The sequence below is a fragment of the Schistocerca americana genome, chromosome 1 (assembly GCF_021461395.2).
Source record: "Schistocerca americana isolate TAMUIC-IGC-003095 chromosome 1, iqSchAmer2.1, whole genome shotgun sequence".
In the NCBI taxonomy this organism is placed as follows: Eukaryota; Metazoa; Arthropoda; class Insecta; order Orthoptera; family Acrididae; genus Schistocerca; species Schistocerca americana.
Window position 1 is genome coordinate 609,341,615 of NC_060119.1, and position 21,659 is coordinate 609,363,273.

The 21,659-nt window shown below is 43.1% G+C and overlaps 1 protein-coding gene across 10 annotated transcripts in view; it reads right to left on the reverse strand.

Moving 5' to 3' along the window:
* Positions 1-21,659, reverse strand: part of LOC124607261 (RNA binding protein fox-1 homolog 3-like) — a 468,620-nt gene that overhangs the window by 184,854 nt on the left and 262,107 nt on the right. For all 10 annotated transcript variants that reach the window (XM_047139561.1, XM_047139554.1, XM_047139609.1 and 7 more), the window contains one exon: positions 9,626-9,796. In XM_047139561.1, coding sequence (XP_046995517.1) covers positions 9,626-9,796 — 171 coding nt within the window. The remainder of the gene's footprint in view (positions 1-9,625; positions 9,797-21,659) is intronic.

Consider the following 21,659-nt stretch of genomic DNA (forward strand, 5'->3'; position numbering starts at 1 on the left):
TATCGCACTACCTGCAGCTACGCCTTGAACTATAGCCATTTTCGCAATAACCTCCACGACAGACTATTTCGCACTCCGCTGCATGGCATGACATTTCATCAGATCCCATCACCACGCTACACCAATATGACTGTATATGCATTCCTTATGAGTGGGTAGCTAGCGGAACGTCCTGCACGGTTTGTAACTCCCAAGGAGTTCGCCATCGATCTTAATGGTGCAAACCTTTGAGATCACTGTGGCTCGTCATTTTTTAATTCGGTGTTCAGGGTTAATATCTGCAGCTCCCGGACACTTATTTTCTGTCGTCATCCTGATGCACACGGTGAGTCATCAGCAGCTAGCATTTTTCCTGTCATCAAATGAACCTTGCTAAAGACTGAACTTGCAACCTCACACTCAAGGAGATCCTTATTAAATTTAACCAATACTGTACACATACGATGCTTTTCTCAAAGGTTTTGGAGGAATCAATTGGATTAAAAGTTTTGACAGACAGTTAAATACCAATTGATAGCGGTTGAAGCATGCTCGCTAGTGCCCAATGGCACTCCAACTGAATGCAACTCCCTTCAATGACAGTTCTGTACCCGCGCGACAGCACACACCATATCGGTGGGCGACTTGTTTGCTCGGGAGAGTAACTGCTACGCTGCGTCAGTTTTTTTCTGCTTAAACAACACTTGAAATGCAAAAGCAACAATGAAAGTTTACTGGCGAAGTTATTAGTTCTAAAACCAGAAAACGTTATGTTATGAGAAAATTTAGAAGCTACGTTCACCAAATATATAAAAAGAAACTACGAAATTACCTATTAATTGTGGTAGTCTAAACGCAAATAGAAAGGAAGTATGAGTAACTACTATCACAGTTATAATTCTTCCGGTCAAACGCGTGGGCTGTGCTGTCCTTTAGAACTAATTTCAGTCCAAGATTCCCCCACCTTTCCGCAACAGCTCATTTGAGGCTTGCCACCGCTTGCATGATTCATAATTACGTCACGGAGATACCACGATCGCTGAGCCGCGCTCCGAAACAATCACTCAGTCAGATATTTAATGTTATACTACATCGATGAATGACATGCTGATGACCATTCACCACATCTCATTATTATAGCACACATATCTGAATTGATACACGTGAAAGTAACGTCTGCACATTGTGGCAACGGCTAAGTGCAATACACACTACTGTACAAGAGAAGTGAAATGCCCACACAGCAATTCACAAGTACGAAAATATATAGCACATTCACTGTATGCAACGAAGTGAGCATATGACTTTAATAACAGAATACTTGCGTCTTTTACACGACACAGATCACTGTCTGTAACAGAAGGCTAGCCAAAAAGTAGCTTTGAGGAACAGGACACTGCCATTATAAAGTACGTGTGTAGCCTAAATTGTAAATTCAAGAAATATTTTGATGTGTTTTACAAAAGCGTCGTGTAGTAGATCTGCATAAACTAGTTCGAGTGCGCGTCGTAATAACCGTGGACAATCACAAAGCTGCCTAGATCGTATACTACCACGTCATCGAGTCTTGCGACTATCGCTCTAACAGACCATGAAAATTTGAAGTTAGCTGACGTGATGCTACTGACCATTGCAGTATCTTCAAATTATACGCCCATGACGCCAGTATCGTGCCAAACTCGTATTCTGTAAGGAACCAACAAAATGACAAAACTAACAGTGTAGTACTGCATTTTTAGGATGATTCACACTTCACGCTAGGCTCCTGTGATGGGAAGACTGCCTACAGCTGGTCTGCGTGAATTTCTTTGCAGTACCACGTAGCGGCAATCGTTTCCATCTGGAGCTATGGCAACTAGTTACAACTTGAGAACAATCTAGCAAGTGTGAATGGTAGGCCGAAGACCTAGGTTCTGCTGCTGTTTTTTTGTCATTTCTGACATGGCGACAGTACGTAGCAGCAAGTTAACCCCTAATACTGTAGCAACTTGAGGTAGTCACAGAGTACAGACGTCTTGCAGAGGTCTTCATGATCACTGGAAAAGAACATTTGTGGAGCCAAAAGAAAGGCTACGTTTCATTAACCACAACCTGTTAAATCCGTGGCTTGCATCCACGGCTGCAAGATCTAATATTCGGGCAGCTATAAAAAAAAATTATTAAAGTAAACTACAAACCAAAACCGTAAGTGGCCAGCAATAACAGGACATTTAATTCAACGATGATGTACTTTGTATAATTCTGGTTTACATGGCTGTGATAACATTTGATTCAGTTGCCACGTGTGTAGACTCAAAATCACGACATTAATAGAAAACACGCTTAAAAACTACTCTTAAAGGCAAACTACAAATAAACCCTGTACCATACAGAAAGGGGCCGCCTTTTGTTTAACTTTTACACCAGTGACATAGCCACCACTGATTCTGTTAAATTTAGTTACACTGACCACCAATTGATAGCAATTCAAATTAACACATTCATCAACAAGCGCACATTCATCTGTAAGTGCGTTTAAAATTACTTGCGACTTTTGACAGTTCAGTACGGAGAGTGTGAAGGGAAGCATAGTTGCTAGCGTGTGCTGAACGCGTCAGCAGCGCAAGCTGGCCAATCTGCAATTTTTCTCAAACGATTTCAAGGAAACCGTACGGCGATTAACTCTGAATCTCTCACATTTTATGGCTTCATTCGTCAGTTTCATGATGAATTGCCTATAGTTTCGTTAATGGTCATAATTTCAGAATTAGCTAAAACGCTGCAAGAAATTCTTAAAGTTTGCAGTGAAAAATAGGGGTCGCCATGAGTTAGCGTTTGTTGTGTGTTAGGTCATATGTTGCTCCATATAGACAAAGTATTAAATTATTCTTTAAACCTCGAAGGATATCACTATCTGTCTCCAATGGCGAGAAAATGGAATGTATGTAAAGGGTCCCGGCACGAACGCACGCACCAGTGAAAAAGCCAGAATGAAACATTCATCAATCTCCCGTACCTCATAAACCGGTCTGAGACACAGAAACATGATTTTGGCAAATGATAGCACGCAAAGTGAAGAGTATTTTGCCATATGATTAATATGCGAAACTTATGTATCTACCGTGATATTCGAGCAACTACAGATTTTTTTTAAAAATTAAATAATATAATTTTTAAGGACCATCAGCAGTCTATGAAACGATAATTGCTGTGTATTTTGCACAACGTAAGTGAAGAAGCTGCACATTAATTTTTATACAGAGAATGGGCTTTCTCATAACTACCGATATGTCTCGCCCTCAGTTGCTACTTCTAGTACTACGTTGTTTTAGGATTATGCCACAATTTCAACTGCTTTACAATATTAGTGAGATGTATACCTGTAAACTCTGCTGTGTTTAAGCAAAAGAAACAGACGTTAACACAGCAACATGAAAAGTAATGTATTACTCAAAACCCGACACGCTCCTCCTTGAATCCATGTCCCCTGAAGTACATTCTTGGTATGCCTCACAACTTGAGACCAGTCCTGTGATGTAACATTTGCAAGGACTTCTTTTGTTAGCAATTCAACCTCAGGGTAAATTTCTTATTTTTTTCCCACATTACTTTTCATATTCTCAGTCGGATTTAAATGAGCATGACACGGAGGAAGCCTGATTAAACTGATGCCTTTTATTGTTAGCCATTTCTACGATCTGGTATTGTGGAGCTTTTAGCTTGTGCAGTACTAGAAGTTTGATTAATTCGCCTCACACAAGCTAGATTTTTATCCAATCTAACATGTTTTTTTTTGTACCCAGAGAAAAACAGCCGCTTTCCTCCGCTGCATTGTTGGAGCTTTATCCATCACAACCTAGTAGTATTGCGCATTTTCTATTACTACTGTCGAATTCGGAGGAATTTTTTTGCAACAGAACGTTATCTTCAATGCCGGCGGATGTGTTCTTGGTCGACCACTTTTATTGCGAATCTCGTGTTCAGACGTTCTGCACTCTTGTTATTAATGTAGCGCCAACATGAAAGCTCGTTCACAATACCTGACGGCTGTAGAACACTTCAACGCCAGAAAATATCACTTTACAACAAGAGGATGATGAATGTAGGTGCCTGTAATGCGTGACACTCGGTATTGTTTATTGACGGCGTGGAACAGGAGCGCTTTACCAACCTAACTGCTGAGGCGTGGTACGGAAAGCCGGGTCGCCATTGGTGTTACCTGGGCAACAGCGTCGTGTCCCCTCCGGTGAGCCAAACGTCAAAAGTCGCAACTAATTTTAAATTCACTTACACATCTACACATTCCGCAGTACACACTTAAATACTTGACACATGATTGTTCAAATCATCTTCAGATTATCTCTACCGTTCCACTCTTGAACAACACGTGGGAAAAATGAACATTTAAATCTTTCTGTATGAGCTCTGTTTTATTTTATTGCGATGGTCATTTTCCCTATGTAGTATGGCGACAATTTTTTATTTCTTTTTTTGACATTCAGAGGAGAAAGTTGGTGGATGAAATTTCGTGAAATGACCATGTCGCGACGAAAAATGCCTTTGTTTTAATGGCTGCCACCCCAAACCGCTGCTCATATCCATGACACACTCTTCTCTATTTCCATTAATACAAAATTAGCTGACCTTTTGTAGCATATAGATCGCATTCGATCAAAAAGTAAACACGAGTGGAAGTGAGTTGCAATAGAACCATCCCCGTAAGCAGACGAGAGAGTTAAGCAAAGCACAGCAAGTTGTTAAGCAAAACACAGCCGACATGTGTTGTGATGAAGAGGCAGCAGGGACCGGTATAGCAACAGCTGATGCAGCAATACGCTACGGATGGGTGAATGCCTTTCCCCACTTGTCACCATGGGGATGTCTAGAGTACATGCCTTAAGCAGTAAATGAACATAGTCTGGAGGGTATAAGTACTCGGCCTTCGTGTACTAAAATAATTATTATCTGTGTCACAGCCGACATCATTAACCTGAGACACATGAAATGACATCCTGGAAAGCATTCGACCACAGGACAGCGCAGTCTGCTCCGAGTCACAAAGGAGCCGCTGTCAGTGCAGGGTGTCGCCCGTTCGCTGGAGGGAGGTAACGGCCGCCCCCCGTGGTACTGACAGCTGAGCTGCAGAGCTGTCGTCGCGGTCGCCGCCAGAGACGTCGCTGACGGCGGCATTCGAGTGACATCACACTACGCCCGCTCTTTGGTTGTCAGTAATGCTTGACATCTATTGTATAGCATGAGAAGCAACTGCAATCCTCCACCAAGCTGTTACTTATGTACCATGCCTAAGGGCCGGAATAAATACGGTAATTAAACGAATCTATTGTCATCCTGACGCTGGTGACCCCCTCCACTGGTGACAATCGAAAGGTCATCTAAGACTCAAAATGTTCAAATGTGTGTGAAATCTTATCGGACTTAACTGCTAAGGTCGTCAGTCCCTCAGCTTACACACTACTTAACCTAAATTATCCTAAGAACACACACACACACCCATGCCCGAGGAAGGACTCGAACCTCCGCCAGGACATCTAAGACTTCTCTGTACTTTTTTGATGCGCTCCGTCAATCCTGTCAAACAAGGATCCCATAGCGCATAGCAGTACTTTAGCAGCGGACGAAGAAGTTTAGTGTAGGCACTCTCTTTAGACGACTTGTTGCATCTTCTAAGTGTTCTGCCGATAAAACGCAGTCCATAGTCTCCCATCCCCACGACGTTACCTATATGACCATTTCATTTTTAAGCTGTACTTAGAATTTCTAATGTTTACTCGAAACGACAGCCTCTACATTTGTTGATACATCGTGTAACAGAACTTTAACTGATTTCTTTTTGCACTCATGTGGATGATCTCACACTTCTCACAATTCAGTGACAATTGCCACTTTTCGCACCAGACAGAAATCGCTTTCAAGTCGTTTTGTAACTGATTTTTATTATGATGACTTTACTAGATGGTAAACGACAGCATCAGCTGCAAACAACCTAATAGGGCTGCCCAGGTTGTATCCTAAATCATTTGAACAGATTAGGAACAGGAGAGGGCCTATAACACATCCATGGAGAATGCCAGATATCACTTCTGTTTTACTCAATAACTTCCTGTCCATTACTATGTACTGTCACTTCACATACTGTGAAATCACGAATCAAGTCTCACAAATGAGGCGATACCACATAGGCACAGAAGCAGCTAGAACCAGATTTCCAGAATTGATTTTGGAGTGTTTACATGACAAACCAGAAGCGCTATAAGAAAAACGGTTTATGGAATACAGTTTTGGGCGTCCATGTAAACACAGTAATTCATTGTTCCACAACCCTGCCGAAAATCGACGTCCGTGTAATTCAATGAAGAACTCCTGTTTCCTATCTTGAGTATTGGTGCGACCTGTGGAACTTTCCAGTATTTTGGTGCGCACCTTTCGTCAGAAAGCGGTTGTATATAATCGCTAAGTATGGGGCTGTTGAATTGTCACTCTCTGAACGGAACCTGTGGTACACTTTGCCTTAAGTGCTTCGCTACACCAACGACATCTACTTCTAAGTTCCCCATATTCACAGTTCTTGAGCAGAATACCGGAATATTTACTTAGTCTTCTTTGGTGAACGAATTTCGGAGAACTGTGTTAAATAACTTCGCTTTAATGGCGGTATCATCGATAATACTAACATTGGCATCACGTAGTGAAGGTACTGTGTCTTGTCGCTGGTACACTTACATTTGACCAGAATCTCTTCAGATTTCCTGTCAGTTTTCGAGACAGAATTATTTTGTGGAAGCTATTAAAAGCATCTCGCATTGTAGTCTGCACTACATTCGTAGAAGGTGAACAGTGTCTAACAATCCATTAAAGATCTCTTAGTATTACAAAAAGTGGAGACGTTGCCCGAACCCTAATAAAGCAGAAGTCAGCTCATTCCACCTGACCAACAGAATTGCGAACAGAGAACTGAATGTCATCTTCCGCAACAACAAAATTACGACATAGTCGGCAACCTGAATATCTGGGTGTCTGGAACTAACCGAACAGAAGTTAAAACCAAGAAGTAACACGTTAAAGAAAGTGGTTGGTTCTAGGTCGCCGAATATTGTTCTCCTTTTTGGGGTACAAGTAGCCATGTCAACAAAATAGATATCCTCGTAAATGACGCGATGAGGACTGTGACAAACTATTAAATCCAAACGAATGCCAGGGCTGTCACTACTAGCCATTATTGCCCCTCCAAATCTCCGACAACAAACGCTAACACATCAATGGATGAAATTCAGAAAATCCACGGACTTAGCATTTCGTCTAACACTAATAATTTTACCGTACACCTGACTAAAACCTAGATACCTAGATGACTAGTCTGGGTAAAGACTGGCCAACTCGTCCCAGAAAGCTGTAATTTAAGAGATGGTTGGAGAAAACAGTGGACGTCCTTCCATGGTCATAAGAATTTAGGTAAAATAGATCCGACCATCGAACCCCGGTAGTGAACCAACCAAGAGAAATATGGAGCTCCCTAAACCGTATCATAACTGGCCATGCAGTGACAAAAGCAACGCTACCCAATCAATGCGACTGCGGACAATCAGAACACTGGAACACACGCACACAACAAACAACACATACTACTGGTACTGATTTATACCACATAACTTATCCTGTTAGGCATGTACTTGTAAAAAATAGTTCTATACGCTCTACGTTACATAAACAAAATTTAATGCAATGGACTCCTGCTGCACACTTTCAAGAAGTTATAAGTTTTGTAAATAAAGAAAAAGGACGGTAACTTTGCGAAAAAGTTGCACGCAAGTATGTGAAGATGATAGGATGGAGCACCAAGTTTCTTGGATGCTTATGACAATATGACAAGGTTCACAAAGAGAATGAATCACAGCGAACTGAAAAAAAGCTATTCGATGGCCGTTATGTATCTGATTAACTGAAGAAATTAGAGTTTAACTGCACCACCGTCTAAACGCATAGAAATGAGTAACAATAACTGCACTATTCAGTGTGTTACTTTATTAACCATGGCTCTCAAAGAATTTGGCATAGCCATGTGTACTAATGAGAAAAATTTACGAAGGAGTACCGCTTTCAATTTGTAATAAGGTAAGGAGGAACATAAAAGGCTTCTTCAGCACTCGACACAGAGAGAATCGTAACTTGTCTGCTACTCACCTAGTTACCAAATAGCTTTCTGCTAACAAGGGAACCTCCCCATCGCACCCCCTTAGATTTAGTTGTAAGTTGGCACAGTGGATAGGCCTTGAAAAACTGAACACAGGTCACTCGAGAAAACAGGAAGAAGTTGCGTGGGTCTACGAAAAAAATAAGCAAAATATACAAACAGTAGTCAATGTGCAAGACAGGCAACATCAATGACAGTGTGAACTAATGAGCGCCGTGGTCCCGTGGTTAGCGTGAGCAGCTGCGGAACGAGAGCTCCTTGGTTCAAGTCTTCCGTCGAGTGAAAAGTTCAATTTTTTTTATTTTCAGACAATTATTTTGCGAAGCTGCACAGGTACACAGAGCAGTATTGTTTACGTGATCGTGTGAAAATTCCAGGACATGTTCAGGTTTGCTTGGACATACGCAGGATTTGACGGAAAAATTTGAAAACGTTAAAAACAGTGAAAACTGTGCGACTGTGAAACTGTTGCATTCATTTGTTGCAGTTTATGTGACAAACTCTTATCTTTTCATCACTTTTTTGGGAGTGATTATCGCATCCACAAGAAAACCTAAATCCGACAAGGAAGAAGAATCTGTTTACACATTCGCAAAGTGTACAAGTTAGGTGGGTCGACAACATATTCCTTTCATGTGACGCACATGCCGTCACCAGTGTCGTATAGAATATATCAGACGTGTTTTCCTGTGGAGGAATCGGTTGACCTATGACCTTGCGATCAAATGTTTTCGGTTCCCATTGGAGAGGCACGTCCTTTCGTCTACTAATCGCACGGTTTTGCGGTGCGGTCGCAAAACACAGACACTAAACTTACTACAGTGAACAGAGAAGTCAATGAACGAACGGACAGATCATAACTTTGCGAAAATAAAGAGAGTAAACTTTTCACTCGAGAGGAGACTTGAACCAAGGACCTCTCATTTCGCAGCTGCTCACGCTAACTACGGGACCACCGCGCTCCTGACCTCACACTCTCTTTGATGTTGCCTATCTTGCTCATAGACTACTCATTTTGTATATTTTGCTTTTTTCTTCATAGTTCCACACAACTACTTCCTGTTTTCTCGATTGATCTGTGTTCAGTTTTTCAAGGCCTATCCACTGTGCCAACTTATAACTAAATATGAGGGGGATGCAGTGGGGAGGTTCCCTTGTAAGGATTAATTTGTAGAGCCCTGTTAGCAGTTCGTTTTTCGAAAGAAAGATTTTGACTACTGTCAATCCATTTATGTCAGTTTTTTTTAATCTCTCTCTCTCTCTCTCTCTCTCTCTCTCTCTCCCTCCCTCCCTCCCTCCCTCCCTCCCTCCCTCCCCCCCCCCCTCTCCCTCCCTCCCCCAATGTTTCACTTCTTTTCCTACAGTAGCAACTATTCTTTGAGAACACTACATGACATGAAGTCGGGATGCCACCCGATGACTGACGTGAGTGGAGTGGAGTGGTAGAGCAGTACTTACGATGCTGACAGTCTGCTGCTCGATGCCGTTGGGCGTGACAGTGGGCGGAGAGAAGGGCGGCACCGCGACGGGCGGGCCCTCCTTGCCGGCGTCGGTCTTGGGTGGGCCCGCCTCCCCGTTCTGAGGGTACTGCGTCGCATACGGGGTCGCCATGCCCGTCTGCACCATGTGCTGCAACAACAGAGACCCGCTATCAGGAAACACTCTTACTCTGAAATTGACAAGCTTAATTCTAAATTTTTCTGTAATTTTTTTTACCTAAAATAAAAATAGTCCACTGTCAATCACAACGCTGAACAATAACGAAGATGGACTTACAGGAACAAATGCTCCTTCTGACAACACTAGCAGATTTGGGTAAATAACATGATATCAAAACAGAGACGTTAGTTTGTCATGGACATGCTTCACTACTACTTTTCCTCCATTATGGTTACGTGCTGAACAGCATGATTTTACGATGAGATACATGCAGCTAAAGAGTATGAAATCATTAATAAACAGCTCCTTCTTTCCACATGCAGCTGCAGTCACCATACGACCTGACTGTTTGATGACGAGCCGCAGTACCTAGACCGAGAGTAGGCGACAATCGACACTTATTTATCTACAACAACACTGTGCAACGGTGACCACTAATCTGACTTAGTGTGATCAGGCGGCGCTCTTGGAGTTTGTAACTATGAACTACCGCATTGTTATTGTCTAGGTATAAACAGCTAGAGTCGCATGTCGAAGTCGTGATGGCGATATATTAATGCAAGCTGTCAGATACATAAACCGACCTGGGGCAGAAACAGAGCAAAGCATGAGGAACTACAGTCATGGTTATCAACGAACTAAGGTTGGATGAAACTTTATAAAAACGCCACCCCAAGCACCACGCCCGGTGCAAACCGATTTGGCATCAAGTGATTTCCATCCAATTCTGTCTCTGACACAGTCTTCGACTATGTCTCGGTATTTATCAAAGTTCCCTAGCTCCGATGCCACGATTTCCGTGTCCGGATTCTTTTGTACCCAATATGCGAGTCCAGTAGGCTGCATCTAAAATTCCATTAACAACTGTGGGAGATATCTTTCGGAACATTGCACTGTTCCTAGAAAAACCATCATTTGCGGTATATTTTCATATACAGTGATGATCCGTAACATTATGACTACCGCCCACAGTGTGTTTGAATGCCTACCGGCGGAGTTGCGTGGACATGATGCAGTAAGGAAAGCATGTAAGCGGAGCAGAGACGAACGAGGTATCATTTTAGCGATGATATGAGAGTCAAACAAGGGAATTCAACAACATTAACGACTTTGGAAAAGGGCAGATTGGCGAGACCCGGCGACTGGGAACAAGCATTTCGCAGACGGCGGTGATGGTGGGCCGCTCGTGTGTTAGTGTCTACTCTCTAGAGCGTCAATGGAAAGTGGTTGAAGGACATTGAAACCACGAGTAGATCAGGCGATATTGGATGTCCACGCCTATTACAGAATGTGGAAGTCTGAGGTTCTCCCATATGTAACGTATTAGGTCGTGTTAGTCAAATATTCTTTTAGCCAAGCCGATATCTGCGAAAATACTCAGTAAGATGTCTCTTCGAAACACTCCGGAGCATTCGCAATTTCGCGACAGTAGTGTGGTGGAGCGAAATGCGGTTGGCGTTCCTGTACTCCCCTGCGGTTAACCGAGCGAGGTGGCGCAGTGGTTAGCACACTGGACTCGTATTTGGAGCGACGACTGTTCATACACGCGTCCGGCCATCCTGATTTGGGTTTTCCTTGATTTTCCTGAAAGGCTTCGGGCATATGCCGGGATGGTTCTTTTGAAAGGGCACGTTCGACTTCCTTCCTCATCCTTCCCTAATCCGATAGCAGCGGTGACTTCGCTGTTTGGTCCCTTCCCCCAAATCCATCACTTAACCAACCCTGTGTTCAATGTGTAATTGCAGGAAGTTTCATTGTTCTATGTCTGTTAGTTATTGATCAGCGTTGTATTGAGCAGAACGTTGTGTCGCACAGTTTGCGAATTTCGAGGTGGCAGAGTTAGAGGAGCAACGCGTCTGCGTTAAATTTTGCGTGAAGCTCAAGAAAACTTTTACAGAGACACACCAAATGATGCAGGAAGACTACGGTGACGAGTGCTTAAGCCGCACTCGGTGTTCCGAATGGTTAAAAAAAATGGCTCTGAGCACTATGCGACTCAACTGCTGAGGTCATCAGTCGCCTAGAACTTAGAACTAATTAAACCTAACTAACCTAAGGACAGCGCACAACACCCAGCCATCACGAGGCAGAGAAAATCCCTGACCCCGCCGCGAATCGAACCCGGGAACACGGGCGTGGGAAGCGAGAACGCTACCGCACGACCACGAGATGCGGGCTCCGAATGGTTCACATGGTTTCAAAACGACCTGACGGAAGTTAACGATGACCCTCGTTCAGGACGCCCTTCGACGTCCAATGACAACACTTATCTCAGGAATATCAACGAAATTGTGTGTGGCAATCGAAAGAAGACAGACTGTCCGAGAGATTGCATAAGAACGTCGAATTTCAGTTGGATCACGTCATGAAGTCGTGACACAGCATCTTGGAATGCATCTTGTTGCCTCCACGTTGGTTCTACGGCTCGTGAGTCAAGACCAGAAATACCTTCGCCTCCCAACTTGTGAAGAGTTATTGGTTGGCACAAATTGGAACGAGATGTTCGTGGGTCTACGGTTATGATGTTGGGACCCTGGAAGGGCGAAGATTTGCAACGATAGACGAAATAAAAGAAGATTCGCAGAGGGCGCTTCGCGCGATCCAGCAAAAGGCGTATCAAAACTGTTTCTGGAAGTGGAAACTGTGTCAGCGGCGGAGCATCAACTGTGGAGAATATTTCAAAGGCGTCCAGGCACAGTATGTAAAAGGTGAGCGTAGAGCGTAGAAAACAATGTGGACAATGTTCCGGAATTTTTTGAACAGACTCCGTAAGTGACTTTATTTGGCAAAGTGTCTAAAGCCTTCGGAAGTCTAGTAAGACTGACTACCCCTCGTTTACCTGAATATATTTTTGCAGTATGCTATGTATCTTCCTGTATCCGTGCTGATTCTTTGAGACAATCTCGTTTTCCCACAGGAATGTTTTAATGGTGGAGCTTAGAATATGCTGCAGGGTCCTGCAACAGATGGACGCCAACGATATTTGTAATTACGTGCATCCCATCTCTTAACTTTTTTGTAAACAGGCGTGACCCGTGCTCTTTTCAGTCACTGGACCATGAAGTATAAGAGATTCTGGATAAACTAGGTTAGGAAAGGAGCTCTTCACAAGCGTAATCAATGCAAAACTTAACTGTATGTCTGTCAAGGCCTGAGCCTTGTTCGCGTAAGTAGTCTGAAGTCTTGTAATTGGACGCAGTTATGCAACTGGGAATCCACTACTAATTTTTCAGATTTCTGTTTCTCTGTTGCAAATTGTGATGGAGTATGTGCAGTAACTCATACAAAATAGAACCAACTCCAAGCCTTCACGTACTGTTCTCTAGAGAAGTCTGAACCAAGTACTAGTTGCTAAATCCATCATGTGGCAGTGATTTGCAATATGGATCCAAATTCATGTCAAAATATCACATGCTTTGTTTGCTTACGTATTGGAGTTGAAACGTAAGTAACTGACTGGTAATTATTACGAGGAGTGTATTTTCTTGCATGTTATTGTTTAAAAAGTTATAATGTTGTCACAGAGATGTTATTCAGAGGGAAGCCCTTGGTGTGTATGTTCGGCAGCAAATACTGGAAACAGTCATTATGAGGTTAGTATGGCCATGCTCTACGTCACACACGTAATGGTTATTAGGAGCTGTATTATATAACATATCAATTAATAATATTAATCGCCAAATTATAATAAGATAATTATAAGACAAAGAATGTTTTATATAGGCCTGCATCATTATAATTGTTATTTTTTTCTCAGTTGATGACTAATATGGCATTAGCATGCAGTTCTGAGACACGCTGTCATTGTTAATATAGCCATATCAAATGACCGGAGTAGTATGTTTGTTAAAACTATCTCCTTCATAAGTACTATTATTACCCTTCAGACTCTGTGGCTAGAACTGTGTACTTCAACTTTTACTGTGTGTCAACTGCAGCCGGAGTATGGAAACCAGAGCTACTCATTGTCAATGTTCAGCCTTTTCATCATGCGCAAGTGCTGCCAACTGTTGAGCATCACTGTGAAAATAAGAGCAAGTCAATGCAGCAAGGGTGCAGCAGCTCGTGTCTATCAGAACACACTATGTCGTTGGTTCGCTATACTCCACTGTTAACTGAACATTATAGTAGTTATTTTGCATGGTAATTATTGAATGATCATTTTACTACTATTTATTCCACTACAGAATCTTTCGTAATTAGTTATTTTAGTCCATAAAATGAAGCCAAGTCTACAAAGTATGTTTTGATAAAGAGTACACATTTTGTACAAATCTTGCATCTAAAATTATTAAAAAATCACGATCACTACCACATAAACGAACATTTTTCTCCCTCAGGAAAAAATTCACCTCCGAAAGGGTTAATATGTTGGCTTTAAATGATGAATAATGGAAATAAAAATGTGGTTTATATCTTTGTGCAATTACATTTCAGATGCTTTTATCCGAGGACGGGAATTCAGATTCAGTTACAATAATTACAGATTCCAAGAATGGTGACATTAACGAGTTAGGTTTGTCTCAGTATGACAGTAGGGCTCTTCCGCATACTGAGCACAGTACAGACGATCAGAGTGAAAATATTGTTGTTAATGACCACTGAAAGAAAGGGAGGAAGAGGAAGTCCAGATGATTATCAAGGCAAGAAAGAAAGGAAAGAAAGGAAAAAAATTTACTAACAGGAGCTGTGTCCAAGCAAGCTGTAGATCCAAAGATGTTCCGAGATTATATATGCAACCTCACAAAAAAAAGTAATGAGAAAATAAGCACTGAGCAGAGAAAAGAATGTTGTAACAAATTTTGGAACAGCGGTGACTGTAACATTAAGGGGCTCCGGAAAGGCTCAAAATCATGAAAAGTTCAATTTTTACTTTTTTGCGTTTTCTGAATCTGCAGACTATTACCTTTTAATAGATATATAATTTATTCAATTCCGAAGACTACAACTATTTTTAAATTTTTTTTGAAATGTGTTCTACATGGGCGTGACCCACTGTGGCGCTGTTAAACTGCTGTCAAATGGTGTTATTATTGACGTCCGTGTTCATCAGGTACATTTTAGTGATGTGAGATAAAGTATGTGTTGTGGCTAACCTGTGATGGTTCAATATATATCGCTGGTGTGATTGTCGATAGTTTCATGTTTATTTACTCTGTCGTTATCTCGAAAATATTCGTAATTAATTCTGTTTCTTGAGTCTCTGTTTTGTTGAAGTATAATAATGAGTAAAAGTAAAGTTATTAGAAATCCTGTGAAGGCTTTTAAGAAAAGGAGAAATGTTGGAAAGCCAAAGGTATGTGTTATTACTGTAAACAATAAAGACAATAACCAAGTGAGTGAACTTAACCTCTCAAGTACACCTGCCCATAGCAGTCAAAGTGGGAAAGAAAATACTTCACAGAAGAAGCTTGGTTCAATGAGTGAAAACTATGAATGTTTTATGGGCGAATCGGATGTGAATGAAATATTTGATACGTCCGTTCTCAAAGGAATTTTTTCAAACTGTGTAAGATGTGTTCATTGTAGTGAAGTTGGTCTGGAACTCTCCATAATAAAGAACGTAGGACTTGCTAGTGAAATACAACTGAAATGTGATAAGTGTTCATACATGACCACCTTTTGGAACAGTGTTCCAGTAACTGCAACTGAAGAAAATGGTAGCAAAATCTACGGACACAACAATGAGCGATGCTTGCTTTAGACAAGGAACGCCTTCGGGCTGCAGACAGGGCTGTAAAGAGTCTAGAAATACAAGCAAGAGTAAACAGGAGGAGGAACAAGAGGAAGCTGGAGGAGGAGTTTGCAGAGGATGAAGATAATCCATCCTATGGACCTGGAAGGCACTAAAAAGTTAATCCAATCTTTGTCGCTCGATTCCCAGAACTTTTATTTTCTCATACTAATTACATGTTTTCTAAGGATCTTCCAAACATATTTGTTTCAAACTTTCAGTAAATGTTACACAGTACCTTCTGCATAATTTAACACAGCCTTTTTCCAAAAAACTGTATATTTTTGAATATATAAATAAAAAATTGCAAAAAATGTTGTGAATTTTCGTTACAATTGAAAAAAAATCATCTTTAATAACTGAACTAAATTTTTGTAAAATCCCTGTGTTAAATTGTAGCCCATATTCCAATATATAATCTGTAAAAAGTTCAACTTCCTACCTCAAATACTTTGTGAGGAAAGATGTAATTTATAAGCGTTATTTTAACATTGCAAGTATAGGTCGTTCCGGAGCCCCATAAATCAACAGTGTTATGCAATACGTTTCAATAGCGTATGGTGCACAGCTTCGTGCAGTTCACGTAAATTACGCCATATGTCGTTGCGAGTTCATCGCTTCCGTTGACAGTCCGCCATTGCAATTTGCCGCGATGGCGGTCTAAGGACGGTTGACCGTCGCACAAAAGACGAAGACTGTTACTGTTCACGTTGACGAACAGCGTTTTACACTGACACACAAGTCTCGCGCTCATTTCGACACACGGTGGGCTCCCAGCCCAGAGGCAATACGCAGATTACATAAAAAATTTGAAGGTACTGGATCTGTTTTGGAATGTCAGTGGCCACATGCACGAACCGTAGATTCGCCGCAAAACATCGAAGCAGTTCGAGTGGCTTTGACTCTTAATCCCTGTAAATCAACAATAAAAGCCAGTAACGAGTTGGGAATTTCACGCCGATCTGTACGAAGAATTATTCAATCCGACCTTCGCTTGTATCCATACAAAATGACTTTTGTTTAGGTTTTAGGGCGCAAAACTGTTATGTTCATTAGCGCCCGGTCCGTGACTTAGGAAACAGTAAAAAACCGAAAATGGAAACCAGCAGCAATGGGAACGAAACTCAAAAAATTGGAGAAACTAAAAGCAGAAGGAAGGCTTAAAAATCCACTACAGAAAGGGGTTGGTTGTCCCAAAAAAAAAAAAGCTTCAAATGACTGACGTCATTTCACTGGCACTAAAAACCCGAGAACGCGATCGGCCGAGCGCGTGTCATCTGCTAAAATTGACGATATATCAGGCGACAGCTGTAGACGGGCGCGTAACGGAGTAAAATAGGGGCACTCAAAAGGTGTCTTACCGTACACAGCTGAGAGCAGTGGGGACAGAGTGGGGGAGGATTGCCGCTTAAAAGATGTCGATGGCTAAAAAGACAGTGCCCTATCCGGAGTCTAGTTAAAATTACCTCCTCCCGACGACGCGTTCGGGAGGAAGGGGTCCAAGCACAAGGAATGCTTTCACGCCCCGCAATTGATTATGGGGAAGTGTCGACCAATGTGCGTGCCATAAAAGAACAACACGACGACATAAAACGCTCCGTACATCGGCGAAGGGAATCGATTGAATAGCTGGCCGAAGAAGAGCGACTGCAGCCTTGGCCGCTATATCGGCCGCCTCATTTCCACAGATACCAACGTGTCCCGGGAGCTAGAGGAACGCCACCGAGACGCCCCCCAGGTGGAGCAAGCGCGGACAGTCCTGAATCCGGTGGACCAGAGGGTGGACAGGGTAAAGAGCTTGGAGACTGAGGAGAGAGCTGAGAGAATCTGAACAGATAACATACTGTACCCGCTGATGGCGGCGGATGTAGTGGACAGCCTGGAGAACAGCGTAAAGCTCCGCAGTATAAACCGAACACTGGTCGGGAAGTCGAAATTGATTTGGGGTGTCGTCAACAATATAGGCACTCCCTACACCAAACGATGTTTTTGAGCCATCAGTGCAAATAAATGTGGCTTCCTTCATTTGTGCACATAGAGCAGAAAATGCCCGACGATAAACAAGTGAAGGGGTACCATCCTTGGGAAACTGACAAAGGTCACGGAGCAGGCAGATCCGGGGACGGAGCCAAGGCGGTGCTGTACCCCAAGTTGTCAAGAAGGTTTTAGGAAAGCGGAAGGAAAGAGAATGGAGCAGTTGACGGAAGCGGACTCCCGGTGGTAGTAGGGAGGAGGGGCGGTCTGCATACCCTACATCAAAGGAGGCGTCGAAAAAAATGTCATGGGCTGGATTAGCAGGCATGGAAGACAGATGGCTAGCATAACGACTCAGAAGGACTGCTCGCCGATTGGACAGCGGAGGTTCAGCAGTCTCAGCATAAAGGCTTTCCACAGGGCTGGTGTAAAAAGCTCCAGACACTAAACGTAATCCACGGTGGTGGATAGAGTCGAGACGCCGAAGAATAGACGGCCGAGCAGAGGAGTAGACTATGCTTCCATAGTCCAATTTCAAGCGCACTAAGGCGCGGTAGAGGCGGAGAAGGACCACTCGGTCCGCTCCCCAGGAGATACCATTCAGGACACGGAGGGTGTTGAGGGATCGCAGACAGCGAGCCGAAAGATAGGAAACGTGGGAGGACCAGCACAGTTTTCTGTCAAACATAAGACCCAAGAATTTAGCGACGTCCGAAAACGGAAGGTTGACAGGTCCTAGATGTAAGGAGGGTGGAAGAAACTCCTTACGTCGCCAAAAATTAACACAAACGGTCTTACCGGGAGAAAAACGGAAGCCGGTTTCGATGCTCCAAGAGTGGAGGCGATCGAGACATCCTTGAAGACGTCGTTCAAGAAGGCTGGTCCGTTGAGAGCTGTAGTAGATCGCAAAATCGTCTACAAAGAGGGAGCCCGAGACATCAGGAAGGAGACAATCCATAATTGGATTTATGGCAATGGCAAACAGTACAACACTCAGCACTGAGCCCTGGGGTACCCCGTTTTCTTGGGAGAAAGAACGGGAGAGAGTAGTGTTCACCCGCACCCTAAATGTGCGCTCTGCCATAAATTCGCGAAGAAAAAGGGGCAGCCGACCTCGAAAGCCCCAAGAGAACAGTGTGCGGAGGATGCCTGTCCTCCAACAGGTATCGTATGCTCTCTCCAGATCAAAAAATATTGCTACTGTTTGGCGTTTCCGGAGAAAATTGTTCATGATATAAGTGGAGAGAGCAACACGATGGTCAACTGCAGAACGATGCTTTTGGAATCCGCAGTGGGCAGGTGTCAAAAGACTGCGGGACTCCAGCCACCAAGCTAAACGGCAATTCACCATACGCTCCAAAACGTTACATATACTACTCGTGAGAGAAATGGGGCGATAGCTAGAGGGGAGATGTTTGTCCTTTCCAGGTTTCGGAACAGGAACAACGATAGCTTCCCGCCATCGTCTGGGAAAAGTACTGTCGGTCCAAATTCGATTATAAAGGAGGTAACGCAGACTATGGGTTGATAAATGCAGCAACATTTGGACGTGGATACCATCCGGTCTTGGGGCGGAGGACCGAGAAGCAGAGAGTGCATGTTGGAGTGCCCGCATGGAGAAAACAGTATTGTAGCTTTCGCGATTTTGAGAGGAGAAAGCAAGAGGTCGCACTTCCGCTGCACGTTTCTTCGGGTCTTCGGGAGAAACGCTGGCGGGTAATTTGAAGAGCTCGAAATCTCAGCAAAGTGCTGACCCAATGAGTTAGAAATTGCGACGGGTCCACTAATGTATCATGCGCGACAGTGAGCCCAGAGACCGGGGAGAAACTAGGCGCGCCTGATAACCGTCGAAGCCGACTCCAAACTTCCGAGGAGGGAGTGAAGGTGTTAAATGAGCTAATAAAGAATTTCCAGCTTGCTTTCTTGCTATCGCGGATGACACGACGGCATCGCGCACGGAACTGCTTATACCGGATACAGTTGGCCAAAGTAGGGTGGTGGCGGAAAACGCGGAGAGCACGTCGCCGCTCATATATTGCATCACGCATGCCTCGTTCCACCAAGGAACTGGGGGGCGCCGGGGCAATTTGGAGGTGCGTGGTATTGAACGTTCCGCAGCGGTGAGAATAACGTCGGTAACATGTGTGACCTCATCGTCGACGCTGGGAAAGCGACGGTCATCGAATGTCGCTAGAGACGAAAAAAGTGTCCAATCGGCTTGGGCAAATTTCCAGCGTCGCGGGCGCATATATGGCAGTTGAGGCTGCAGTCTAAGGACACATGGAAAGTGGTCACTCGAGTGTGTATCATCAAGGGCGAACCATTCGAAGCGCCGAGCTAGCGGAACAGTACCGACCGAAAGGTCCAAATGAGAGAAATTTGTCGTGGAGGCAGACAAAAATGTAGGGACCCCAGAGTTGAGGCAAACTAGATCCGCTTGGTGGAAGACGTCTAGCAATAGTGAGCCACGTGGACAAGGATGTGGAGATCCCTAAAGCGGGTGGTGGGCATTGAAGTCCCCAACCAGCAAATAGGGGGGTGGAAGCTGACCAAGAAGATGAAGGAGATCAGCTCGTGCCTTTGTGGATTGGATTTCTGCAGTAAGTCTGTCACAAACATTGTAAGTATCTGTCTTTATTACAGTTATGTCTGGTGGAAGGTATTTTGAAACTCTATTGTTTCTATTGTAGCGCCTTACATAATTGGAACTCTTCTGTATGTTCCATTACGTCCTGAGTCCACCGTTATTTTTGATTTGGTCCAAAAGTGATAGCTCTGAAAGATGCGTCACCAATGTACAGAAGAGTTCCAATTATTTAAGGCGCTACAATAGAAACAATAGAGTTTCAAAATACCTTCCACCAGACATAAGTGTAATAAAGATAGATACTTACAATGTTTGTGACAGACTTACTGCAGAAATCCAATCCACAAATAATGAAGTTAGGACGGTGCAGCCTAAGGAGGATCATAGGATACATGCAGATAAAGGAGTTGTTGTTGTTGTTGTTGTGGTCTTCAGTCCTGAGACTGGTTTGATGCAGCTCTCCATGCTACTCTATCCTGTGCAAGCTTTTTCATCTCCCAGTACCTACTGCAACCTACATCCTTCTGAATCTGCTTAGTGTATTCATCTCTTGGTCTCCCTCTACGATTTTTACCCTCCACGCTGCCCTCCAATACTAAATTGGTGATCCCTTGATGCCTCAGAACATGTCCTACCAACCGATCCCTTCTTCTGGTCAAGTTGTGCCACAAACTTCTCTTCTCCCCAATCCTATTCAATACTTCCTCATTAGTTATGTGATCTACCCATCTAATCTTCAGCATTCTTCTGTAGCACCACATTTCGAAAGCTTCTATTCTCTTCTTGTCCAAACTATTTATCGTCCATGTTTCACTTCCATACATGGCTACACTCCATACGAATACTTTCAGAAATGACTTCCTGACACTTAAATCAATACTGGATGTTAACAAATTTCTCTTCTTCAGAAACGCTTTCCTTGCCATTGCCAGCCTACATTTTATATCCTCTCTACTTCGACCATCATCAGTTATTTTGCTCCCCAAATAGCAAAACTCCTTTACTACTTTAAGTGCCTCATTTCCTAATCTAATTCCCTCAGCATCACCCGACTTAATTAGACTACATTCCATTATCCTTGTTTTGCTTTTGTTGATGTTCATCTTATATCCTCCTTTCAAGACACTGTCCATTCCATTCAGCTGCTCTTCCAAGTCCTTTGCTGTCTCTGACAGAATTACAATGTCATCGGCGAACCTCAAAGTTTTTATTTCTTCTCCATGAATTTTAATACCTACTCCGAATTTTTCTTTTGTTTCCTTTACTGCTTGCTCAATATACAGATTGAACAACATCGGGGAGAGGCTACAACCCTGTCTTACTCCCTTCCCAACCACTGCTTCCCTTTCATGTCCCTCGACTCTTATAACTGCCATCTGATTTCTGTACAAATTGTAAATAGCCTTTCGCTCCCTGTATTTTACCCCTGCCACCTTTAGAATTTTAAAGAGAGTATTCCAGTCAACATTGTCAAAAGCTTTCTCTAAGTCTACAAATGCTAGAAACGTAGGTTTGCCTTTCCTTAATCTTTCTTCTAA